Here is a 27327-nt window from a genome sequence, read left to right on the forward strand (position 1 = left end):
GTTGAACTTGAGCTCTTTCTCAAAGCCTCTAGTTCTTTCTCAAGCCTCTCCCCCCTTCATTTGAAGGGTAGAGCTCTATTTATAGTGTTTTGGGTGCAATTAATGCAGGAATATGAACAATTTTGATCGGACGGTCCGAAGAACTTCCCTCGATCGGATGGTGTTTGATGGACATTTGAGTGCCTTAAAGATGTCAGAATTGAGCAATCTTGGGCTCGTTGGATTCGTCTTGTCGAAACGCTCGATTCGACTATGAACTCGCTAGATTCAACATCCTTTTGACCTTTCAAATGCCTCTAAAAATCCTCCAAGAGTGGTTTAATGATTTGATCTGGGTTTGATCTCACTCGGATTTGATCTGGGTTTGATCTGACTCGGATTAGACTACTTTTTATATCATTGGGTCCGTTTCATCGAGCCGGTCAGTTTGATTATAAGTTTGCTGAAATCGGAGCTTTGGATGACTCTTAATTAAAGTTTGAATGTTCTTGTTCAAAAAATTATCTCGAGATTCGTGTCATGTCTCGAGGTTCGTGATGGATGATGAAAATTTATTGGTGTTGTATCAAAATCCATTGAGGAGCATAAGGGCAGTAGCAAGGAAATGCATGCTTAGGTTCTATTTATTTAGTTGATTTGATGAAATTTGTCACATCTTAACTTATGCAACACCGCATAGCTCTAAAAGTTCAGCTATGGTTAAAATCCTCTTGGAGTAAAGTGCCAAAATAATTACCGATTATTTACATGGAGTCTTTTTAGTCCCAAAATTAATAGAAATGCCAAAATAATTTCTGATTATTTTAAAAATTGAGTTGTAATATTCATTCATAAGGACTATTTCAGCTCCAATTTGAATAGTAGAACTAATATGACACTTCTATAAACTCTAGGCCTAAAATGATCTAATGTAAATAGCCGTGAACTATTTTAGCACCGTACACAATCCACTTCCTATGTTAGCCAAAAAAAGCACTTATTTCCTACAAAACCACAAAAATCTCTCAAAATGTGCAATATTCAACTCAAATCTTCTTATCAATCAGATTTTTAAAAAGATAAAAATGAAAGAAATTTCATTTGATCAGCAAAATATTGTACTATTTTGAATATATATATATATAATTAAACCAAAATATCATAACCTAAAATCTTCTCCTTTTAAGGCCGCCCCACACAGCCGACCACACTTCCGAGCGCCACACCTGTCCTCCTTCACCTTCCCCCAACAACAATCCCCGCCCAGCTCATCACCAACTCATGGTGCCAAGCATTTCCGTCACGTTCTACATGTGCTTAAAACTCCCCAAAATTATAATATGTTAAACAAAGAAACCCAAAAGGCAAAAACGAAATCTACTCGTTTCAACCATCACAAAGCTTCAAAATATAAATTGCCGCGATTCCTCCTTCACTTCCCCACACTCTTAAGCTTTTCTACTCCGAACACTTCCTCTCATGGAATCCTACACCAACATCTTCCCACTAATGGAATCAACCAATCCCCCTTCCCTCCTCCAGCTACTCTCCGACCAACGAGAGAACGCCGCTATCGTAGCAGCCCTCACCAACGTCATCTCCGGCAACCCCGAGAACACCGCTCCCATTTCCCTCTCCGCTATCTCAATGCCATCTAAATCCCCGCCTCCCAGCACCGCAGAAGCCGCTAGGGAGATACAGTGTAAAGCCGGACGTAGCCGGCGGAAGAAGAGTAACAATTACCGCGGGGTTCGGCGGCGTCCGTGGGGTAAATGGGCTGCGGAGATTCGAGATCCTCGGCGAGCGGTTCGGAAGTGGTTGGGGACCTTCAACACCGCAGAGGAGGCTGCTCGAGCCTATGATCTCGCCGCTATCGAGTTCAGGGGTCGAAGAGCAAAGCTGAATTTTCCGTTTCAGAACTCGGACGCGTCGAGCTCTAGTGGCCGGCAAGACATGGGGATGGCTTCGCCAACGGTGGTGTCGGAGGGGGAGGAGATTGGGGAATTCTGGGAGGGATTGCAGGACCTGATTGAGATTGATGGAGAGGCGTCCGCTGATCTTTGGATGCGGATTTGAATTTTCTTTGTTCGATGATGGGAAAACAGTTATTTTGGCGTGGATAAATGATGTTTAGCCTCACTGCCATCAAATTCTGGAAATAAAAAATTGGCATCGAGATTCATCTGATCAGGATGATCTGCAATAGAATTGAGGGTGGGGTCTTGTGATGGGAGGCCTTTTTTAATCCAAATTCTTTTGCTTTTCTTCTACGGGATGGAGGTTAGCAGTATGGGTGTATTATTTGAAGAACAAGTCCGTCAATTCAATTTGATTTTCAGGAACCGTATGCGCAAGCAAGAGCTTTGCAATTTTTCTTAGACGTTAATGTGCTTATATATACGAGAGAAGTACGAAAGCAAACTTTGGATGTACGGACTATTGTAAAATCAGAATTTTAAACGGTTAATTACTTTTCTCAATTTGCAAACAAAGTTTGGATTATTTTGATCAACGAACCTGAAGTGGCTACTGGATAAAAAATTCTTTTAGATAGTGTTACATGAATAAGAGCATTATTTACATTAGCTTGGCACAATAACTAATTAGTTCACAATAGAATAAGAATAAGTTGCAGATGGTTTGAATACCATTTTTTACGATATCTGAAAGTTCATGCCACATAATTTTTATACAACTACATATCCAACACCTATAAGTTTGATCTTTACATTTCCTTGGTATTAAAAAACCCATGCAAGAAAAGATATATTTCACCTTTAAAAAGTTAAGGGATAGTGATGATTTTAATGTGATGTCAAAGATTTCAATGTTATGTATGTAGATATGAAAGTTCAGGTGTTGGATTTGTAAATATATAAGAATTGTGTGGTATGAACGTAAATGCCCCAAAATTCTCATTTGACATGTACAAACAAAAATTTAACATGATCGCTCAAAAGAGGATATTTTCCATTAGCCATTTAAGTGGGGAACTAGTAAGACTTCTAATGGAATCCTACAAAATCATTTCATACATTTTCCTAAGCACTGCGATTCTTCCAAAACTACAAAGAAGCGTTATTTCAGAAAAAAAAGGTACATATTTACTAGTAGCACACAATTAGAACTCCAAAATAACGTTTCCCAGCTATCTGCTAGTGTACAAATAGTGTACAAATATTAAGCAATTCGCAGCACTTACCACTCATCTCTGTCCACGAGTTTAAGCCCCCAGCTGATGTCCTCACAATGCCGCACATGCGGAACCAATTCTCCCGTGTCTGTTCCACGCTTCGCCTTACAATCATAGAATGGCGGTGCATGAAAACAAGGCTCCATAGACATGGCTGGTAAGCACGGAGGCTCTGGAACTGTCCTGTTCTCAGATTTGACGAGAATCCATGGCTTCAATCCGCCAAGGCCCTGAGCCACATATCCGAACGTAGACCAGGCGCTTGTTACCAGCACATCTGTTAGGCTGAGAAGGTACATCTCAGCCCATGCCTTCATGTTGTGCATTTGCTTCCCAGTTTGCTGGTGTTCCTCGTGGCTCGGCTGGTGGAAACTAATTATCTCTCCACTTGTAGCTGGATGCACCCAGAACATATTTCTTAGGATCTCCAAGTAACCAGAACTTAGAGAAGTCAGTAGAATAGCTTTTGATCGGTTATGAGGTGTGGTTATAATGGCTTTTTGCTGACTGACTTCAGGCAGAATCTTCTGTTTATGAGCGCATCCAATGACCTGGTCTAGGACATGCTGGAATGGCCCAGATTCGGTCTCAAAGACTCTTATTTGGATTCCCACCCTTTCATCTGCCTTGGAAAGATAAGATTGGTAGTACCTGGTAATCAACCCCCAAACTGGATTTGTTGGGTGGAGTAGATACCGGCCAAGATGATGGAAGACGGTGTCTTTCTTAGGGAACAATTGATGTAACTCATCTTGATAGGTGGGGATAAGAAATAAAGAAGGCACAAAGTAGTTGTCTGATCTCAGCATCAACCAGGGGATTGTTTCAAGGAGATTTTGGTCATCTTCACAGAAGAAGAGCTTGTCATAATCGCTATAATCATGTCCTAGATGAAGATACACAAATGAAGGCGGTGAACTTCGTGAAGCACCACCGCCTGCAGTGTTAGTGATAACTTTATTCTTCAGCATATTGCCATAACTCTCGGGTGAGTTGATGTCAAAGTTTTTGAATTGGCTGAGAGGGAAATCAAGAGGAAGAAGCCATGAGGTGCCCGGGAATGGCTCGCAGAATAGGTCAGTCATGTCAGCTCCTCGGTCCACCAGCAAGACCCTGTTTGTAAGAAGAGCATAAAGGAACGCTGAAGTAAGACTCAGCATCCTGTTTCCTAACCCACTATAGGAAATCCACACAACGTATCTGCACTCAGCTGTCACAAAGCTGACATGATCCGGCTTCAGCTGGTCTACAGTTCTATCATAAAGATCACTGTTCGGGCCACATTTTTGGTGGAGCTGCTCATACTTCCTTAACCTTTGCAATAGGTACGCAGAAGGCGAATGGGATGATGGTTTGCGATATGATGTGAACTGCTGTCGGCTCAGACAGGATTGTTCTTCGAATCCTGAGGCCAACAGACCGCCAAGATATTTATTCTCTTTAGCTTCTGGGGATTTGTGAGGTTCAAGGAATTTGTTCTCTACACCTACACACCACATTTTAAGGGCACCAAATGAGCTATATTTGTAAGAGGACGCTTGTAAGATTGATTTGTTTCTATATACACAAACACATACATAAACTGAAAGGAGGACAGGCTTCCCACGAGGTCATCAATATTTATTGCATTACCAAGCTATGAGAATATATAATACATTCTAGTCAGCGAACAAGCAATTGAAGCCTTAAACCCCATTCAAAAGAAAAAAACAAATAAATAAATTTGAAAAATAATTTAATAGGTATTGCTATAATGACCTACATTGAGAATTTAAAAAAATAATAAAAAAACGGTATACAGTATTCTCAACTTAAAACAGCAGAAAATGATGATTTCCATCTTCAATGAAAAATCATATAGGGATATAATTACTTCTATAAGAATATGCAAGTTTGCAGAACTCCTAAGCAAAGATATGAAGTAAATGAAAGAAAAAAAACTAAGAACTCTTTATCAAGCAAGCAAATATAGTTTATAAATTAATTACAATCCTCATCTTGTCAAAAGGTATTGCAAAATGTAATTAAAGTCATAAACTGGAGCACTTCTCCTATGTTGAAGTTAAGAAAACTCGAAAAGCTTTTGTTATCTGAATCTACATTTGAAAACGTCACATTCAATTGACTAAATGAATAAACTGTCTTCTTAGGCATCAAGGTAGTGCTCTTAAATCAGTGGGAGAAAGCCATCTCCATTCTCCACCATATTAGCATCAACGAATGGGCAATCTAACTTCTATACATGAACTGAGCAATAAAAGAAGATGCAGAACAAATCACAACTTCACAGAAAGAACACAAATTTATGGACTTCTATTCATAATGATAGCGTGAGTAAATAGTTAATTGACATTACTATCATAAGAATGCTCTAATTCAGTGTCTTATTTCATCCAAAGGGTCACAAATGATTCCATAAACCAAGAAAGAAATCATTTTTAATATATAACTTTATCGTGTTATACTACCACATCTTAAAAATTGAGCATCCACCAATAGCACTGAAATAGTCCAAGAACCCATAGCTGGTTCCCTGAACATCTCAAAGAAAGAATTTTAGGTAACTTAAAGAATGAGGAAAATTGCAAAGTGTTCTGCAACAAACAAGAGGAACATAGGGTATACTGATGTAAATTTTCATGTTTAATCTACAGATTTTATACAATGAGCTAAAATCTAACTTCTTAACAGATCTTTATGAGCTTATCATTTATACTTATTGCCAGTTTCATGAAAAAGACAATTATAATTATAAATAATAAATGTGCATCAAGAATGCCTGGAGGACTGGTAGTCGGGAAGGCTGCCTGCATAATTTTCCTCCTATTAAAGCTATCAAGTTTAAACCTTATAGAGTACAGCCTCATAATTCAATTAACCCCACCCATCATTCCATGATAAAAACCAAAGTTCTATTCAGTTTTCAGTATCACTCTTTGTTGAATCCTTTCAGGAGGTCGGGCCTTATAATGTCCGTGGGTCATGCCCAAATCCTACCAGTTTTGAGAAGTTGGGGGGAGAAGGAACCCATGGGAAGAGAGTCATTTTTCTCCTCATGGTTTAATTATTTGACCTCTATTTATCTTTGATGCCTTTTTGTCATGGTACAAAACAATATATATATATCATTGTACATAAAGTTATGTCACATCATGCATTTTTATGTTATATCTTGCAGTCTTATGTCATATTTTGCTCATGTGTTGTAGTTTTATATCATATCATTCTACGTAATTGAACTCGATAGCTCGACAGTTAAACGAGTGAACTTCACAACTTGGTAGCTTGGCGGGTTGGCAACATGGTAGCTTGGCAAGTGAGCATGCCAGCTCGATAGCTCAGAACTTCACAACTTGGTAGCTTGGCGGGTTGGCAACTTGGTAGCTTGGCAGGTGAGCATGCCAGCTCGTTAGCTCAACAGCTTGACAGCTTAACAGGCAAGCTTAGCAACTTGGCACCTTTGCAATTTGACTAGTGAGCTTGGCAACTTGACAACGTGGTAGATGAGCTCGGCAGCTCGGCATAGCTTTTTAGGTATATACACTCTTAAGCTTAGTCAGATCATCCGCTACACTCATTTAACCAGGCATCACAATAAATGTAGTCCTCGAACATAAAGCAATCGAAGGCCCCAACCTAACTGCACCAAAAGTTTAAAAAGAAAAAATGGAAATATAGAAAATATTAATATATTAACTAATTACTCTCATTAACCTAATACAATATATTATGTAATATAGTATCTTATCAGCATGCTTGTGTACAACCCCACAAAACTTGATACTAGAAATGCTACTAACTTACTTATGACTCAAGTATTATGATAAATCCAAAGATGACCAGAAGTAGCTGTCACAATAGACTGGAAGGTAACATCCTGCTGTTGAAACCTAAGCAACATGAAAAAATGAATGTGATATAAAATACAAGTTCATTCACCGAAGCGACTTTAGTTCCGATAAGATTCTTAGCAACCGTTCAATTTTCTTGGAGACAATAAGGGATGTTTGAGGAAGCTGCAACAATATGTAAAAGTAGCTATAGAATTGTTGTTGGATAAACATTTTTTTAAGTAGTAGTTATTATAGATTTTATTCTTTTTTTTATAAAATCGGACAACAACTTTCTTATATCCGTCGTACCCTAGCAAATCTGATAGTAAAAAAGTGCTTCTAATCACAATTTTTTTATAAGCAGAAAGAAAGTAATAGGCAAACAAAAAGATCGCAACTATCTAGAAAAGAAGTTATGAAAAAGTTGTCGCAAACATACCCTCTCATTTAAAATATTTAAATTTCAAGAATTACATTAAATTTGATAGGACCACTACCCAGGCCCTAGATCTTAGCTTACCTAGTGCAGGGCAAGAATAGCGCTGAGTAAATATCAGAACCTCATATAATCCTTCAATTGAGCATTGGCATCTAACATTCTATGTACAAGTCTTCCCAACTTGTTTATAGATAGCACAAGTTGACTAATAGATATATCAATAACAAAAATCATATCTCAAAGAAACGGGCTCATTAGAGACAGCCAAGTTAATGGACATAAACATCAAAATGCAATATTATTGCGTAGCTTGAATTTACCAAAATGGCTATATCTAAAAGTCTAAGCGCACTGAATCTCATCTGACCTACTGCAGGGCAAAAAAAGAATGAATGAACCATTGGAAGTTCATATAAACCAAGAAATAGAGCATTTCATCAAATAATGCATGCACAAGTCTTCTTCTCTCCCTTATAGATACTGCAAGTTGACTAATAGATATTTTAATAGAAAAATCAAGTCTGAAAAGAGGCAGGTTCAATACAGACAATGAACAAAGTTAATGAAGAGAAACAATATAGAGTAACATTATAATTAAGCAGAAGGTTTATGCCTTCTCTTCTATGAACATGAATGAGATTTGAATTTTCGTTCTATTTTCAAGGAAATGAATGCAGAATCCAACATTGGTCCTTTCAAATACTACAGACTGGTAGTGCTTTACGCAGCTGCCAGTGGCAAAGTTTTCAGGATAATCAATATATTTTGGTTTAAATTCAACCGTTGAATCTTATCCAGACTTCAGAGAATAAATTTTTAAGATAAATACTGACTTGACTTTTATAAAGTACTGCGTTTAATGAAATTAGAGAAGCTGTAAATACAAACTTCACTAGTTATCCTCTCCAGAATTCCCTCAAATGCTATTCTGGCAGAGTGTAGAAAGTAGGTCCAAAGCATCCATAATATGTGCTCCTGAAAGTATCTCATAACTTCTATTCCTAGATGTATGTCGTGCCAGCAAGTGATGAGTTTAATTCAAATAATGGAATGCTTGTGTTAACGCTTGAAATAGCATGTTTATGTTTTTCAAAAGTATCATGTCAAGCATCTACTAAGAAAATCTTTAAGTTAATATCATAGGCTTGCCCCTCACATTAAAATGTTTTCAATAGACCATTAAAAGGTGAACTCAGAGCAAGAAGCTCTCGCCCATTATGGTGTTTGAAAAAAAATATCAAAATTTTATATGGAAGGGCTCTCTAGAATCAAATATAATGAGCCACTAAGTAACATAAAACAGAACAAGATTACAGTATACTAAGATTTAAGTAGTTAATAAAAAACAACCTTACCTTTATGATTGCAGAGTAATGCTGGTTCCACTAGAACTGAAAAACAATCTTACGCCCAAGATTACATCACAAGAACATTGCTATTAATATTATTCTCACTCTTATGTCTTATAATTTCTCTCTCTCTATATGTATGTATATATATATATATATATATATATATATATATATATATATCTGTGTGTGTGTCTCTATTTTGACTTTAGCCACGACCTTTATTTCTACAAATTCTAAATTCCTTATCAGCGTCTGCATACCAAGCCTCTTTTTAATCCTTCTTCATTTAGTCAACATAGCCAACCCATATCATATCATTGTTCCATACCTATAACCAAAACTAAATTTTAAACTCAAAACCATGTAAAGAGGCTCAATGAGGAAAAAGCTGCCGAAACCGAGAATGTCGAAGCCTGAGATTGCTGAAACCTCAGAATGTCAAAGCCTGAAAGTGTCGAAGCCTCGGAGGCTGAAACCCGAGAGTGCCGAAGCCCGAGAGGCCGAAGTCTGATATTGCCGAAGTCCGAGAGTGCCGAAGCCCGAGAGGCCGAAGCCTGATATTGCCGAAGCCCAAGAGACCGAAGCCTGAGAGTGCCGAAGCCCGAGACGTCAAAGCCTGAGATTGTCGAAGCCCAAAAGTGTCAAAGCCCAAGAGCCCGAAGCCTAAGAGTGTCGAAGCCCGAGAGGCTATCAAAGCCTGAAAGTGTCGAAGCCTCGGAGGCTGAAGCCCGAGAGTGCCGAAGCCCGATATTGCCGAAGTCCGAGAGTGTCGAAGCCCGAGAGGCCGAAGTCTGATATTGCCGAAGCCCAAGAGACCGAAGCCTGAGAGTGCCGAAGCCCGAGACGTCGAAGCCTGAGATTGTCGAAGCCCAAAAGTGCAAAAGCCCAAGAGCCCGAAGTCTAAGAGTGTCGAAGCCCGAGAGGCTGAAGCCTGAGATTGTCGCAGCTCAAGAGTGTCAAAGCCCGAGAGACCGAAGCCTAAGAGTGTCGAAGCCCGAGAGACCGAAGCCTAAGAGTGTCGAAGCCCGAGAGTGCCGAAGCCCAAGAGTGTCGAAGCCAGAGAGTGTCAAAGCTCGAGAGGCCGAAGCCCAAGAGTGTCGAAGCCCGAGAGGCCGAAAGCTCTTTAGAATAAGTTCTATCTCTTGGCGAGCAGACCTACGACATTTATCTGCCTGTCGAGCAAGTCTGGTCTTCTTCAAGATATATTTTTTTTTCACCTTGTTCTTTCAACAATGGGACATTGTGTTTTTTGAAACCTTTTCACGGAGTACCGTCCAACAGTGTGCGGAAGATAAGTAGCATCTGCAGATGGAGCCAACCTCGAGGACGTTCTCGGCAATGGGACCGCAGGAGCAACAACCTCCATGAATGGGAATCGAGTCTCGCGGAGGAGAGAGGCGCAGTTGTGGCACTAGAGAAATCCTAGGCGGAAAAATGTGGTGCTCCAGATCTTACGTGAAATCTCGTAGGTAGCTCGATCGTGAGGGCTATTCAAAACGAACCCCCGACCCGATCCCATCTTGGCGGCAGCATTGCGGTACTTCTTTCTGAGACGGCGTTGTTTCTCCACGATCTAGTTCTTATTCAAATCGAACTATAGCCGAGGCCGGATCTCGTTGAAGAAGGGTCCCGTGTCATGCTGGTAGTTGGCATGTGTCGTTCCCCTCTTCGACGTAAACTCCAAAAATCCCTGCAATACCTTCATCTCGTCTGCGTGAGTCCACAGCTTCTGAAATATCCGTCGGGATTCCTCTCCTCCGCTTGTATCGGCGATTTGCCGATGGATGTGGATGTGTTTGTTGATGCCGATCATTTCCTCGCTATCAGTGACTTCGTCGTCTCCTGCGGCGAGATCGTCCTCTCCGGCGGAAGGCATGGTTGTGGTGCAGGGTTTTAGACAAAGCAGAAGAGCGAGAATCAAGCCAAAGAAATAATTCCTCCCTTCTCGCAAGAAGGCCGGCGGGAAGGGAGTCTTGACTTTCCTCCAATAAGTGGTTAAGGCAAAAACTTGGCTCTGATATCATGTCCAAGTTTTGAGACATGTCAAAGTTTTGAGAAAAAATAGACTGAATTCTGAATATGCTCGATTGTCTTTTCCCGCCCGTTGTTGTCATTCCATTAAATAACAATCTTACAATCTATTTTAAGTACAAAATAAAGTGCATATAATATATTTTAGGTAACTTAATAATACATATTTCTAATATAAATATTCAGCTAAAAGGGAAATAAATCAGAATAAAGATATTGAAAATAAGGAAGCTCCTAATTATAGAATACTCCTAATTTAGTTGTCTGATTTCTGTCCTTCCTGATTGACAACTACGAGTTGTATCATTCTTAAATCCACCAAAATTGAATTTGAGCTTCTTTTCCCAGGATTCCTCTATTTGAGCCACATAATCACTTTCATCAATACACTTCATCTTGTGAACCTACTTAATGCTTCTTAGTAATTTGAAAATCTATCTCCAACCTCTAGGTGTTAGGTATGACTCATATACCAGAATTTGGAGTCTCTTGGAGTGAAGAGATTTCTCTTGGTTGAAGAGATGTGTCTCATGGAATGAAAATGAGCGTCTCTTGGAATTTAGTGGATTGGGGAGACTGATGGCGAGTTGACGCACATTTAAGCTGTCCCAAACGGGGCCTTAGTGGATTGGGGAGAGTGATGGCGAGTTGAGATGGCGAGTTGATAATTTTATCTGTGAGTTTTATCTATATATATGATGTGTAACCATATGAGTATGAACTTGACTCCTTTGAAATAATGAATTTGTCGCTCTGCTCCCGAGAACGTAGGCATCTTTGTCGAACCTCGTAAATCTTTGTGTTCTTCTGGTTTTGTGTCGATTCCTTATTTTTCTTCGCCATAAATTTCTCAACACTAGGCCAATTCCACTAATACAGAATAGTCATCGAACCCCAAATACACCAAAAGTTATATGATCGAGTCATTCAAACAAGAAAGAAACCTATAACACTTCTCTTCTGCGATGAACATTAGTTGTAGTGCATACCTCGATGGCCAAATGAATTTTATCTTATACCACGTCTTTCTTCTCTCCCTGTACTAACCTAATGAACATGTAGTACACCCGCCTTCGTAAAAATAGAGACACAAATCAATGTCAAAATAAATTCAAACAATCTTTTCAATTTACTATCATATACAGTATGTCCCCTAATATATCTTGACGTTGCCCTCGCTACCACCTTTATGTTTCTCCATCCAGTACAAACATAGCTAGTGGTACCTTCCATTCATCCGAATATGTCAGGCTATCTAATATATTTTCAATACACATTAGTCAATTCTTCGTTTCAATTTATCTTTCAGTTCCCTTGAACAATGGTGGTTGTAAATTTTGAAACATCTTCAAGTATTTATCCATAGCAACAAACATGCTTTGTAATCAAAGATATGTAGCGACAAGTGCTCTTTCAATATTAACAGATTAATCTTGGTGTTCAACAAACACGCTTTAGAGGTCTCTTCAGAGTGTTTATGCTCAGATGTCGTATGGAATCACTAATGTCGTGAGGTGCTCAGCCCTTAAGGGCTTTTGGAGCTTAGAATACATTTTAGGGTGCTGCAAAATGTTAATTAATTCCTGGCAATACATCAACAATCTAATCTTCAAAGGAAAGATTATTGAATTTTTAAAATTAACTCCCTCGCCCAAAAAAATATGAAGTTCCTCCCTCTAGGATTTAATTTTGAAAATCATTTTGAGCATACTTGTTGCTATCAAAGTCGGGATAAATTTTAATAGATTTATTTTAACCAAAATCAAAACTAGAGTTAAACAAAGCTAATTCTTAAATCTGCAATGATAATATGTTAAATAGTCACAGCACCTCTCATTTGAAAAGCCATGCAAACCTATGGTTGCAGTTGTACTCCATCAAGAGGAATTCATATCTTGTTTCTCTCTGCTTGGACTCGAATAGAGACAACAGTAATACAGCAAATCACTAGCAACTAGGTAACAAACTTTACATTCACAATTGGGTGGCCAATTTGGCTTTGATCTATCCAACAAAGACAAAAAATTGCAGTTTCAATTTCGAAGCTTAAAAACAATGAAACTAAAGTAGAAAAAGTTGTGGCTGAAGTAAAAAAAAAAAAAAAAAAAAAAAAAAAAAATTCATATATATAAGTAGTTCCCTTAATTTTTCTTTGCTTTTTGTCAAATTTGATTGTTGGCCAATTTCAAAGAAAAAGAGATAGGGAAGAGAGAAATCAACAGAAATAATAGAGAGGCTTATTTTGGTAGAACAAGATAAATACAATTTCAAAGAAAAAGAGATAGGGAAGAGAGAAATTAACAGAAATAATAAAGGAGAGGCTTATTTTGGTAGAACAAGATAAATGTTGTCGTTCTCTTTTGAAGCTTGATCACGTCTATCAATCTGTTTTAGCTCATCATATTCACTCTTGGAGGCGTTTCAGCATAAAAATTAATTGTTTTGTCCATAAGAAAGGGGATGGATTATATGCACAATAATACTTTGTCGCTTGGACAGAAATTAGTTCTGTGACTCAAAAATGTGATATCAATATCACAACGGTAAGAACAAAAGTAACCGCATCAATCAAAAATCTCACTCCACCAAGGGTAAGGAATATAAGAAATTCAAATTTCATTCAACCATAAGAAAGTTACACAAAATGGAGAGCCCCTATTTGTATTGATCAATTGAGCTCAGCTACTCCTTCAGCTTTCATACATCTTATATAGTGTCCTAAGCAAAGAGGCACACAAAACACACTCTATCACAAGCAATGCAAGGTATAAATGTAACTTTCAATTCTGATACAAATTAACCTACAATGCGAATTGAAATCAGATTCTGCCACAGAGGTGTGATTAATAACCTGTGCTTCCCAAAAGCTTTAACACCCAACCTCTACCATATCAATACATTATTATTGCACAATTATTTCACATTGGACCAGACCCAATATTGCCTTGACAAAAAACTAAGCCACAATTAGCCAGACATCAACTACAATCCTAGAACTAGTTCCACACACAAATGATACAGAACACACGAAGTAAATCCATTGTTTAAGCTTCAAAACTAATATATGAGATGAAAGTACTATTTAATATGTGTACATATAAAAATGTGCCAGCGTGAATGTCAAAGCAGATGAACGGTTAAGGAAATAGAAGCGGACGATCGAACATAGCCTTCGATGATCGTTTTTGGATGAATGTTGGCGAGAGAAACATCTTGTTCGAACGATCGACAAAAGACACCAGGAGAAGCTCCCGCAGAGCGGTAATCAGCCTTCAGGATGATCAACGGGGAGCACTCATTCAGACTAGTTATCGATCGAGTCAAGGCTTACCAGACAATTCGTAACTCTCATCGATCGAATTGGTCACTGATCTTATTATATGCAAATAACTCTGTAATTACCAAAAAAAATCTCCTGAAAAGTTAATAATGAGGGGACTTAGGCCCATAAATAGGGGTCAATGTCATGAATAAGAAACTATCTTTTTACTCTCTCTCTCTCTCTCTCCTAATCACTTCCAAACAGAACGTTTCCTCCCTTGGGTGTGTTTCCCAGACACTTTTGCATGCAACAATATGTTTGTTTAAGTTAAATAAAAAATGGCATTTTCTAAGAAAAAATTGGATCGAGGAACTAAATGCCCTGTGAAATATAAACTTGAAACACCAAAAGGTTGATTGGTCACAAGATTTAGCCAAGCTTTAGGCTAAATATTACCAAACAAATTTTTGAGCCACGCAGTCCCAAATTTCATTTTCCTCCCATTATAGGTGAAGTGGGATTCAAGAGATTTAGACCCTTCTCATTATGTCTCTCCACCAGCTTTAATTAAATCCAAAATCTTGAAAATATACTCCAAAAACTCTACAGGATTTAAATATATACCAAAAAACTTACTAGGTTTAACTAGATTTAAAAGGAAAAAAAAAATCGGTTGTTGATATCAACACAAAACTTCGAACAGCGTGATTTTAAAATCACTGGGCTTGTTATGAGAAGAGTGCAATGCAAGCGAATGTACTCAAAACAAATTTAAAGTTTCAACAGATTTTATTAACACATAACTTCAATCACACGATTTGCAAGATCTACTAAATCCTACCTGTACCCAAACAGCCCCAAATCTTCTTAAAACACGCTAACAGCAGACATTACATATTTTTTCAAAAAAAAAAAAATGCCGACCAACTTTTTTATAAAAATCGATTTCAAATTAATTAAAATTTGGATTGACCACACCTACGTTACACTCATCTCAAAGCAAATACTACATTTATTATGCTTATCTTCTCAAGATCTAAGCCATAATTCGCATACTTACTTGCACTTAACTCGAAATGTCCCCTTTCAGTAAATTGCCGAAGCTGGTTGAATGAAAGATTAGGGTGGAATCCAGATATGGCTGCCGTTAGAAACAGAAGCACCAGAAAACCAATAAGCATCATCGCAAACCGAAGCATTTGGCCTCTGGGCTTCTTTTCGGCGGCGGAACGATAACTGCCGCCATCGTTCTCCAGATCCGGCGTGATCGTCGGAGAATGCTGTGTGCGCCGAATCCGCTTCATATCCATTAACCCTCCAAGCGAACTTCAAGAAGACAGCGAGAATATGAGAGAGGGAGAGCGCAGTCTGGTGGCTGGCCACAAGAGGTTTTCAAGAAGATTTATTATTATCCGACAGGTACTTGAGCAACTTGTCCACACATGCTTCAGCCCTCCCAAAGAATGACGTTGTGTTTGCCGACGAGCCAGTTCAGCGACTCACGAGAATTTACTAACCTGATTTAATGTAATTTAATATACATTAATCATTATATTAAGAGTACAGAAAAATAATTTAAAATTTTATCAAATTATATATTTATTCATAGTGGAACCAGGTAGGGCAGTTAATTTGGCTCGTTGTTCATAAACAACTGGTGTTCAACTCGTTTATTAAGCCTAACGAGCCGAACACGAACAACACTTTATTCGCTCTTATTCGGCTCGAAATGGCTCGAAGCTCGAAATGTAAACGAGCCGAACACGAACAACACTTTGTTCGCTCTTATTCGGCTCGAAATGACTCTAAAAAAAAATTATATAATTTTTTATATAACAATATATTACATATATTATTTATATAATAATATATTATATATATTTATATCTAAATTTAAATCATAACACCTCATGTGCTAATGTGGTTATTGTCTTTTTTTTTATAGATTTGATCTAGGTTCGAATCTCACACTTTACATCTATTTTTCTCAATTTTAGTTTAACGAGTCAATTTCGAGCTGAACACGAACACGAATATTTAAATCGAGCCGAGCACGAACACACTGTACACGAGCTGATTTCGAACATGAGCTATTTCGAACGAGCCGAACAAGAGCCTAGCCTGAGCTCGCTCAAGCTCGGCTCGTTTACAACCCTATTTACATCCAAATAGCCCCTTGGATTTGATGGACCACGAGCCTAGCCTGAGCTCGCTCAAGCTCGGCTCGTTTACAGCCCTAGAACCAAGGGATGGCTAGAGAGCTATAAATGAGTTTTAAATTTTTACTATATTCTATAGTATGATAAAATATATTAAAAATTTTATTCTCTTATATTTAAATATTTAAATATATAGATTTGGTATTAATTATATATTTAATTTAATAATCACCACATATTATATTTCACCACACCTTGTATTAAATTTTGATTATGTGTTTGAAATATTTTTTATAAATAGGACAATTACATACAAGCCACTGAAAACTTGCTATTTACAAGTTAACCCCCCACTTTCACCCACCTTTTCAAGTTCTCACTTAAATATCAAGTTTTACGTAAAACCCTAACCATAATTTCATTTTATATCAAATTCTCAATTATTTGATCATGACGCGCATAAAAATGATGGTTTGGTAGTTCAAAAAAATTACCTGGGTAATTAAATATCAATGTTTAGGGTGATTTGTATGTAATTATCTCTTTATAAATTTGATAGACAAGGAATTATTTTAAATTTGACCACGAGCCTAGCCTGAGCTCGCTCAAGCTCGGCTCGTTTACAGCCCTAGAACCAAGGGATGGCTAGAGAGCTATAAATGAGTTTTAAATTTTTACTATATTCTATAGTATGATAAAATATATTAAAAATTTTATTCTCTTATATTTAAATATTTAAATATATAGATTTGGTATTAATTATATATTTAATTTAATAATCACCACATATTAATTTTATATTTCACCGCACCTTGTATTAATTTTTGATTATGTGTTTGAAATATTTTTTTATAAATAGGACAATTACATACAAGCCACTGAAAACTTGATATTTACAAGTCAAACCCCCACTTTCATCCACCTTTTCAAGTTCTCACTTAAATATCAAATTTTACGTAAAACCCTGACCATAATTTCATTTTATATCAAATTTTCAATTATTTGATCATGACGCGCATAAAAATAATAGTTTGGTAGTTCAAAAAAATTATCTGAGTAATTAAATATGAATGTTTCGGGTGATTTGTATGTAATTATCTCTTTATAAATTTGATAGACAAGGAATTATTTTAAATTTATCATAATGATGATAATAACTATTTTGATTCAGATGTTAAGTGACGAGTCCACCATATAAGAGCTCAGTAACTTGAATCAATACTTTCTTTTATCTAGACAAACTTAGTAGGTCTAGACTATTTATCTTATGTTCAAATTTAGCCTCATTAGTTTAAGCAGGACTCCATGTGGCCTATTATTTTGCCATGTGAATAAAAAATAATAAAAATGCCTACATCATAAATGTGGCAAAGATCACGTTGAGAAAAGTAGGTATTTAGGTGAAATATTAACTTACGAAATAAAATAATTAGCATTTATTTGACATGCATTTGAAATTTAAAAAGTTAAGTGTTTCTGAGATGAGAATACTTAAGTGGATGAGTAGCTTTGATGTATGCTAGAAAATTTACAGCGGTAGAGTAATGGATTATCGTATTAGCGTTGTACGAGAATTCAACACACGCTCAGATGAAAGTAAAACAACCACTAATGACACCAGCAGAGTTTTTACGTGGAAAACCCGTAAAGGGAGAAAACCATGGGGCATCACTTAGTTATAAGAATACACTATATGTTGATGATTACAACGACCCATTGTCCCACATACAGGAAAGGGTTACTAGATTTTCATATTACAGCGTTGTCTGACGGTGTCCAGTCAAAGGAGATTGGCAATGATCAACGGTGAATGACAGTCAACGATGATTGACAGTGGTCGGCGGTGGTCGACGGAGGTCGGCGGTGATCGCAGACGATCAACAAAGGCCGGCGGTGCTTCGATGACGATCGGCGGTGGTCGACGAAGGTCTACGGTGATCAGCAATAATCGACGGTGGCCGGCGGTGATCGACAGAGGTCGGCAGCGGTCGCCGACGATCTGTGGTGATGCTGAACAACAGCTTCTCCTCAAGACTTCAGGCTCTCTCTAGACTTCCTCCCCACTCATGAGAGGGATGGAGCTCTATTTATAGTGTATTGGGTGCAATTAATGCTAGAATATGAACCATTTTGATCGGACGGTTCGGAGAGCTTCCCTTGATCATATGACGTTTGATGGACATTTGACTGCCTTAACGACGTCGGAATTGAGCAATCTTAGGCTCATTGGATTCGTCTTGTCGAGATGCTCGATTCAACTATAAACTTGTTAGATTCGACATCTGTTTGTCCTTTCAAATGCCCAAATGCCTCCGGAAAATCTTCCAAGAATGATTTAATCACTTAATTTGGGCTTGATTTGACTCGGATTGGACTAACTTTTATATCATTGGGTATGTTTCATCGAACCGATTAATTTGACTACAAGTTTGTTGAAATCAGAGTTCTGGATGACTTTTTATCAAGATTTGAATATTTCTTGTTCAAGATATTATCTCGAGATTCATGTCATATCTCGATATACGTGTCGAATGATGAAAATTTATTGATGACGTATCAAGCTTGAGACATAGAGACAAAATGCAAAATTAATATATCCGTGATAGAGTTGGTGTAGCTCCACTTGAGGACAAGATAATAAACAGTTGTCTTAGAAGGTTTGATCAGAAACACCAAAGAAGAAGAAATACGTACAAGAAAAAAAAACCATTAAACACCGACCATCTAATGATCTTATTAGGAGAATAGATGTTTTAGATTTGATTTATGCTAACCAAGGTAGAGTTAGGCAATGATCTTATTAGGAGAGTAGATGTTTTAGATTTGATTTATGCTAACAAAGGTAGAGTTGGGCTTAAGAAGACTTGACATATTGTATAAAAAATGATCTTAATCTATTCGAATTAAATGAAAACATGACACTCAATAAGTCACAATGGAGAAATAGGATTCATGTAACTAAGCTCACTTAGTGGGATAGAGGTCTGTTTTTGTTATATGCTCTTGAAATTTAAATTTGCTTCCACGTCTTTGGAAATGTTAAAGCGATAAAATAAGAATTTATTGCCTAAACGTTCAATGAAGCTCCAACACTCATAATTGAGTTTAGAGAAACTCCTACTAGAATTAGAGATTTATATTAACTTTACATGTCTTATACATTTTAAATTAGGTATACTTTTAGAGGTATAGGCATAATAAAAATATCGAATAAATGACCAGACAGGGGGAGTTAAAAATTTTTCATATATATTTAAACTTCGTCAAATAGCATAGGGCCTATTTGGAATCGTATTTGTAACTTTCTTAAATATGTTTGTTTAATTATGTTTGTTTAATGTGTTTTTTATTTCTAAAAACAAATTCACATGTTCTTAAAAAAACTCCAGATAACTTTTAAATATTTTGAGTGTTTTCAAAACCAATCATACTTTAATCAAATAGCATTTGTTTCAAATTAAGATACAAAATAAAAAAAACAAAAATGATCCAAACTAACTCCTTAACTACTATATGATTAATATCTCAATTATAATTAAGATCTATAAATTCAATTATGTTTAATCATTAACCTATATTCTAAAAAAACATTATCATCAAACCTATAATTAATTAAGCTCATTAAATCTCAACTCTGGCTCAAACTTGATAAAAGAATTACAAAAATTTAGGTTATATCATTTTCGGCTAGAACTCGATAAGAAAATGAATGAAGGAGCTTTAACAAACTAGTACTCGGCTCAATTCCTTTATTTACAGCCTTAATCTCATAACAATATTCAAATAAACACGGAAAAACCTATTAAAAATATATTCAATTTGGGCTTGACTCAGCTCAAATGACTCGTAACTCAATTCACAGTAACTTCATTCAACTCATCTTGGCTAAAAGAGTATAAGCAATCTTTTTAGCTATTTATCTCTCTAAACTCTCCATATCTACATTACTTAATCCCATGTGCCAATTATCAGGCAACCGTAGATGATTATTATTATTGGTTATTGCACGATCGGACAAAGTTAATGACTCCATCAATCCGTATGCCTTGACTTCATATATAGTTATATAATGGATAGTCTCGTCCATTTTTTAAGCAATAAATTGGAGAGTAGCATCCATGAAGGTTCTCGCAATTTTATTATCATTTTAATAGTACATGAATATAGTCTAGTTATGGATGCCAACATTGCTGGCATTATATTATAGTATATAAGCACTACGTAAGTGAATATATGTACTGTTGGAATGGATTCGTTATTATGCGCCTCACGTTTTCAAGAATGAAAATAATAAAGAAAGAGTATCGGTAGAAATAGAACAGAGGAGGGGATGGACTGCTACAGCTTATTGGAATGATCATTATGTCCAAGTTCTGCACAGAGTAAGTTGGGCTTAGCTTCAAGGAATGATCTACAAATTGACACTATGTTTGGGTCCGAACTCAATCCTTCTAAGTGACCATTATATGATAAGGATGCTCTAATTAGGGTTGTGAACGATCCAACTTCAAGTCGAGCTGGGGTCGGCTCGAAATCCACTCGAATAAGATTGAGTGTGGCTCGAAATCGGCTTGTGTTGATATATTTGATTTCAAGTCAGCTCAGTTTGAAATTCAATCGAACTGCATCTGGCTCGAAACCGAAACAAGCTGGCATCAATTGGGTTATTCAGATCTGTTTCAACTCAGAAATCAAAATTAGCTAACTCCTATTCAATTGATTTAGCTTAAACGAAAGAATACAAATAAATTATACAAAAAATTATACTCCTACTACGTTCTAATATATATAGTTTTTATAAGTAAAGACGACTTTGAGTCAATTTCGACCCAGATTGAACCGATCAGTGTATGGCTCGAAAAAAAAAATGGATTCATGATTTAGGCGTATAGCTCAGCTTTTTTATTTCTATGCAATCTTGATCCGGGCCAAAATTCAAATCAATTTTCAAGCTGTTGTGAGTTATACTAGTCATTATGGTATATAAATAAAAATAAAATAGGGGAACGATCTTTGACGAAACAAAAAATAGAACGAGCAAATTCACACCAAAAAACAGTAACACAACGGAATACACAAATTTATGTGGTTCGACAAATTGTTTACGTCCACGGAGTTGCAGGGGATTTTACTACTTGAGGAATTTACACTATTCGATTGTCTCGACTTACAAGAGGAATCTCTCACTTTATGTTTTTCTTCTCTCTCTCTTCTTCTCTCTCTGCACCGAGATACACCAAAGAAGCTCTACACCAAGATACACCGAAAAAGATAAACTTACAAGAGAAATAAACTCAATTTCTTCTGCTACAAGCCACTAAAAAGAAACCAATGGAGAACAATCTTCTTCTTCTTCATCTTTCTTCTTCCTTCACAGCAAGGAACTACACCATGCACTTCTCTTCTTCTATCCCGTGGAAGCAAAAATCACCGAAGAAAACAAAAGGCAGTGCTACGAAAACTTAAGGAGAGCCATTCGAAGCATTTTATCGCGAAAAGGAAGCGGCAGACGCCGCGAATATTCGCGATCGGAGGAAGCGAAACTTTGCTTCGCGCACGTTAGCAGGTGGAGCGAGAACAGGTGTCGCGAACTAAAGAGGCGAGGGGGAGCGGTCACAACAATTCACGACAGAGCGGGAGCGGCACATCGCGATCGAGCGGGAGACTGGATCGGGCTCTAGCACAACAAATCTTCGAGACCGATACACATGCAACAATGTCTTCTTTCTCAAACTGATATCATCTATTGGTCGCGTCGACTTTTTCTTCAAACATGAATCCTCCACCTTCGCAACTCAAAGCCCTTATCTTCACACCAGAAGACCAACTGAAGTTGTGCACAATTTCAGTTTCTCAAGAGTAACACCCTCAGTCAACATATCAGTAGGGTCAACATAGCTTTGTACCTCCAATCATAGCTTTGTACCTCCAATCTATTTCCTAGATTACTCTTGTCTTTGCTTATAACTCCCACTGCATTTGACAATATCCTGCCTCTGTTGAAAGTTTTTTTCAACAAGTCTAGTCTTGTATCTCTTATTGTCATCACGCTCAATCTTCACACGGTACATCCACTTGTTGTGTAATGTCTTCTTCCATGGTGGAAGTTCTGTCAGCTCCCACTTGCTTGATCTTGCAAGATTTCCTCATAACTCTGTGGTTTTTCACAATATGTCTGTGAAACAATAGAAATAGATGCCTCAGACACTCTCATCTTCACTTCCATCATCAATAGAACTATGAAATACCAGCAATAGTGCATCCTGTACTTCTTCAGATACCATATTTGTACTATCATTTTCCATATTCTTGGGATTCTTGTAGTTCCTCTTTATGTGGTCAGCTTTGCCACAATTTCAGCAGGTTGCTTGCTGATCAGACTTTGATTTTGATCTCCCTCTATTTGAGTTCATGTCCTGCCATCTCCCTCTGAAATCAACATTCAGTGCCGACGAACTTGAGATCTCACCAGAATCTTTTCTGCGCACCTCTTCAGTCAAATTCAAATCACGAATATCATCATATTTCAGTTTAGATTTACTTGTTGAATTGCTAACTCATGGCTTCCCAACTATTTTGCAACAATGTCAACAATATTAGCGCACGTATCTCATCATCAAAATTAATTTCAATAGACGACAATTGATTTGTGATAGTATTGAAATCATTTAGGTGTTGAGCAACAGAAACACCTTTCACCATCTTCAAGTTGAATAACCAATTATTCCTTGTTATTCTCCGATGGCTTTTCATACATACCTGATAAGACTGCAATGAGGAATGCAGTTGTCTTCTCCTTGACGGTGTTGTGTGCAACGAACCTCAATAGGGTCAATCGAATAACCCTCATAACTTGTCGATCCAACAAATTCCATTCAGTCTCATCCAATCTTTCAGGTCATATCCCTAATAATGGAAGATAAAGTTTCTTCTCATAAAGGTAGTCATCATAAAGGTAGTCATCTATTTGCATCCTCCAATAACCAAAATCTGTGACATCAAATGTCTTGATCTCTGAAACATTCACTTCATCTACAGTCATCATCTTCCTTAGATCTGAACAGAGCTATGATACAAGTTTTTGTGAGTTATACCAGTCGTTGTTGTATATATATAGAAATAAAATAAGAGAACGATCTTTGACCAAGAAAAAAATAAAACGAGCAAATTCACACCAGAAAACAGTAACGACAGTAACACATATTTACGTGGTTCGACAAATTGCTTACATCCACGGAGTTGCAGAGGATTTTACTACTTGAGAAATTTACACTAGTTGATCGTCTCAACTTACAAAAGGAATCTCTCACTTCGTTGCTCTCTCTTCTTCTCTCGCTACACCGAGATACACCGAAGAAGCTCCACACCGAGATACACCCAAGAAGATAAACCTACAAGAGAAATAAACTCAATTTCTCTTCTGCCACAAGCCACCAAGAAGAAACCATGGAGAACAATCTTCTTCTTCTTCTTTCTTTTTTCTTCACCGCAAGGAACTACACCTTCCACTTATGTTCCTCTATTCCGTGGAAGCAGAAACTACCGAAGAAAACAAGAGGTCGTGCTACTAAAACTGAAGGAGAGCCGTCCGAAGCCTTTTATCGTGAGAAGGAAGTGGAAGACGTCATGACTATTTGCGGTTGGACAAAGCGAAGCTTCCCTTTGCTCGCGTGGGAGTAGGCGAAGGTGGAGCGGAAACAGGTATCGCGAACTGAAGAGGCGAGTCAGAGCGGTCGCGACGATTTGCGATAAAGCGGAAGTGACGCTTCGCGATCGAGCAGGAGGCAGGATTGGGATCAGGCTCCAGCACAACACGAGCAATTATTGATTTTTGAGCTACATTCTCAACTCTAGCCCAAATTAACACAACTCGACCAAATCATTGATTACAGGTAGAATCAGACATTAATATTACAATTGCGAACAATAATAAGGAGGATCGAAATGAAAGAGAGATTGTTTGTTCTATAATATGATCAATTATCTCGATCACCTTGGCATAATAAATTTTTAATTCATACTAGTTATGAGTGAGCTTGCCAATATAGTCTTTTTTTTCTTAACATAACTAGAACAAGCATATGAATAATAGAATTATCTTTTTTTTTTTTCTCATGTGCTTTTGTCTCAATAATGATGGATCCCATGTTGTTTGCAAACAACAATAGAATTTTATTGAAAAAAAGTAAATACTAACAAGAGAATAAAATAGAGAAACATAAGGCAAGTCTAGAGAACACTAGACTTTTTTGTTGTACATTATATATACGTATAATACATGATGAAGCCCTATTAAGGCATGCCTGAAAAAGTGCATATAATTATTTATTTATATTGAACATTCATAATGATTTCTAATTAAGAACTGGTTTTTGTGGAGCCCCTTATTAATTTTATCATCATTGTTTAAATTTTGGCGAGTAAGTGAGCATGTGAACATGTGAAATCATAGAAAGTTTAATGAACAAGTTAAACTCTCCCTATCACAATTTCAAGCCTAACATTAGCCCAAGTGCTGTAAAGATATTAATCCTAAGATAAGTTCATATTCAATGAAGACTCTAACTTTGAAAGTGGTTCAAATTCGATGAATAATTCATATTTGATGAGTTCAAGTTTTCCAACGATTTCAAGTTTGAGATAAATTGAGGACCTTTGATAATCTTTAGCAAGAGATAAGTTCAAGCTTTTTAAAAACTCTAGTCTGAGAAGAATGTAGGCTTTTACGACGCTAAAAATTGAGACGAGTTTAATGTAATGTAATGATTTGATTTGATAAACCTAATCATGTTTAAGGCGTCATGCATGCTTAGAGCGGCCATCATTTTCCATTTTAATTACCATTATTATAATTTGTCCTAAAATGTTTTATCCAACCACCATAATCAAAACCTTAACTCATATAACAAAATTGACCAAAAAAATTAGATGTTGTTCCATGGATTTTATTATGGGAGGGCTAAATTATAGCAAGTCTATTTGCCCTGCATCTTGACAATTGAGAATTAAGCAGCTATCATATGGAAACAATGAAGTAATAATGAAGTCAATTTTTAGGCATCTAAATGACTAATCTATAACTTATAAATTTTATAAGGGTTTGCATGTATGCCATATAAGTTTTTAGGTATTTACATATTTAACATCAAAACTTTGATATTTACTTATATTACATTCAAACCTTTAGAACACATAAAAAATACCACTAATATTAATTTTTTAAAAGTGATATGCACCTTTCATGCAAATGTTTTCTTTGGATTAGGATAAGAAAGAATTATATAAATAATTATTAAAGTATTAGACATATAAATAATTAAGACTTGTGTCATATATATGTAAGCAAAAGTTTATTAGTTGAACTCTCCGGCATGGTCAATGGGAGAACTAAGTGCCCATACTTATAGTAAAGGAGATAAAATTTACTAAGAAAATGAGAATTTCATATGAAAAGAATATGAAATGAAATTTAAATTTTATAGTTTATTTTTACTTCAAAAACTATAAGAAAGCCCCATTTATCCTAAAACTATATAGGTCAAATTCTAAATTTTTAAATTCAATTAGTCGCTATAATTTCCCTTAAACTGTTAATTGATTGGGCATTAATTATTGTAAATATTCTAATTAAGGACATTTAAATTTAACGATAACTTTTCTAATATAAAGCATTTATTATGTTTCATCTTACACAAACTACGAAATAGATTCTTGTATATCATCTCACCCAATTCTTATGCATGTACTTATCTCACACCCAAACTTTGATTTGTACAAGTTAAGCACATTTTCCTATGTTTGAAAATATGAATGAAAATGTGAATTACATTTTTTACTGTAAGTAGGATGCTAGAAAAGTCAAGATAGTAAAATATAGTTCTTAATATAGATCTTATGTTTTAGCATTGCATGAAGATCTTGCGCACACACAAATAAAATAAGAATTGGATAAGCACACTCTAAAATTTTATGTGGAAACCCCATGAAGAAAAATATTAAAGGGAGCCCAATCAAAATCATAAGTTATGCATTTGAAGTTATAGATGTTCATTTTTTTCTCTAATTTGAGAAGTTGGGGTTACAAATATTTGAACATTTATTTATACTTCTATTGTAAAGATAGGGTTTGACAAGTACGAATATAAATCATGATATAATGATTAAACAATAATAGCCCAAAGGTAATAACTAGACTAAAATAGTCACTAGTGGTGGTCGACGACAACTATTGATAGTCACAAGTTTCAAGCTGTATTCAAGAGTGTTGACTTGGCATTTACCTTTTCAACCCATTAGTATTGATAAATGGGTCTTATTTATAGAGATTTAGAAGAGGCATTTTAATAAATTTAGCAAAAAAATCAAATAATTCTATAGGACGTTCATGATACTTTCCTTAATTGTAGATAAATTTTTCTATATTTTAGTATCCTAATAGTTTTATTATCTAGTGATTTTTAGCTTGTTGAATTTCTTTCATTTATCAACACAATTTGTCTATAAGTATGCCAAATTTATATATCATTTAACCCTTTAATTAATGTTTTAAATCTATTCGTTACGCTTCAAAGTACTTGATCCGAGCTCATTGGGACTCAGATTGAATCACTTTTAGAGTCATTTAATTTATATTGCCAAGATGTTCAATTCTCTATAAAGTTCACAAAATCGGAGCTCAAATCTTCTTAAATTTGATTATAATTTTTTTTAAATGTGGAATCTATCAAGATTCATACTTGATCAAGTGATTTTTTTAGGTCATATCAAGTACTAATTTATTAAAAAAATGCATCCTTTTAAGTATATATTTGAATGAGATTTAATAACCGAGATGTTCCTAAAATAAATACAAAATTCAAATATTAGATGTTGGACACACAAAAAAGATCTGCACAAATCTCAAGACAATCTAATGGTTTTGATAAAAAGATAGATAACAAAAATGTTCCAAAAATCAGTTATGAATATAAAAATTAACAATAAGAACCTGTAACTTCTCTATTAAAGTGAGAATTATTATAAATATATCAAATCTGTAACTTCCTTACTAAAATAAATGCATACATGTATTTTTTTTTT

At 36.2% G+C, this 27327-nt stretch overlaps 3 protein-coding genes across 3 annotated transcripts in view; 2 read left to right on the top strand and 1 right to left on the bottom strand.

Moving 5' to 3' along the window:
* The first annotated feature begins 1400 nt into the window (after nt 1-1400).
* LOC110026338 (ethylene-responsive transcription factor ERF096-like) lies at nt 1401-2502 on the top strand. The gene has a single exon (XM_020727231.1). It carries the CDS (start codon nt 1459-1461, stop codon nt 2053-2055), a length of 597 nt encoding a protein of 198 aa, XP_020582890.1. The 5' UTR covers nt 1401-1458; the 3' UTR covers nt 2056-2502.
* A 429-nt stretch (nt 2503-2931) lies between these two features.
* LOC110026343 (galactoside 2-alpha-L-fucosyltransferase-like) lies at nt 2932-15571 on the bottom strand. Its single transcript, XM_020727236.1, has 2 exons — nt 15150-15571; nt 2932-4658 (listed from the first exon to the last, which is right to left on the bottom strand). The coding sequence occupies exons 1-2, from the start codon at nt 15397-15399 to the stop codon at nt 3178-3180; spliced, it is 1731 nt and encodes a 576-aa protein (XP_020582895.1). The 5' UTR covers nt 15400-15571; the 3' UTR covers nt 2932-3177.
* Nucleotides 15572-18071: 2500 nt separating this feature from the next.
* Nucleotides 18072-27327, top strand: part of LOC110026322 — a 27905-nt gene continuing 18649 nt past the window's right edge. The window contains exon 1 of the mRNA XM_020727214.1: nt 18072-18182. Within this exon, the coding sequence (XP_020582873.1) occupies nt 18072-18182 (111 nt within the window). The remainder of the gene's footprint in view (nt 18183-27327) is intronic.

This window comes from Phalaenopsis equestris, unplaced genomic scaffold (assembly GCF_001263595.1).
Source record: "Phalaenopsis equestris unplaced genomic scaffold, ASM126359v1 Scaffold000364, whole genome shotgun sequence".
NCBI classification, from domain to species: domain Eukaryota; kingdom Viridiplantae; phylum Streptophyta; class Magnoliopsida; order Asparagales; family Orchidaceae; genus Phalaenopsis; species Phalaenopsis equestris.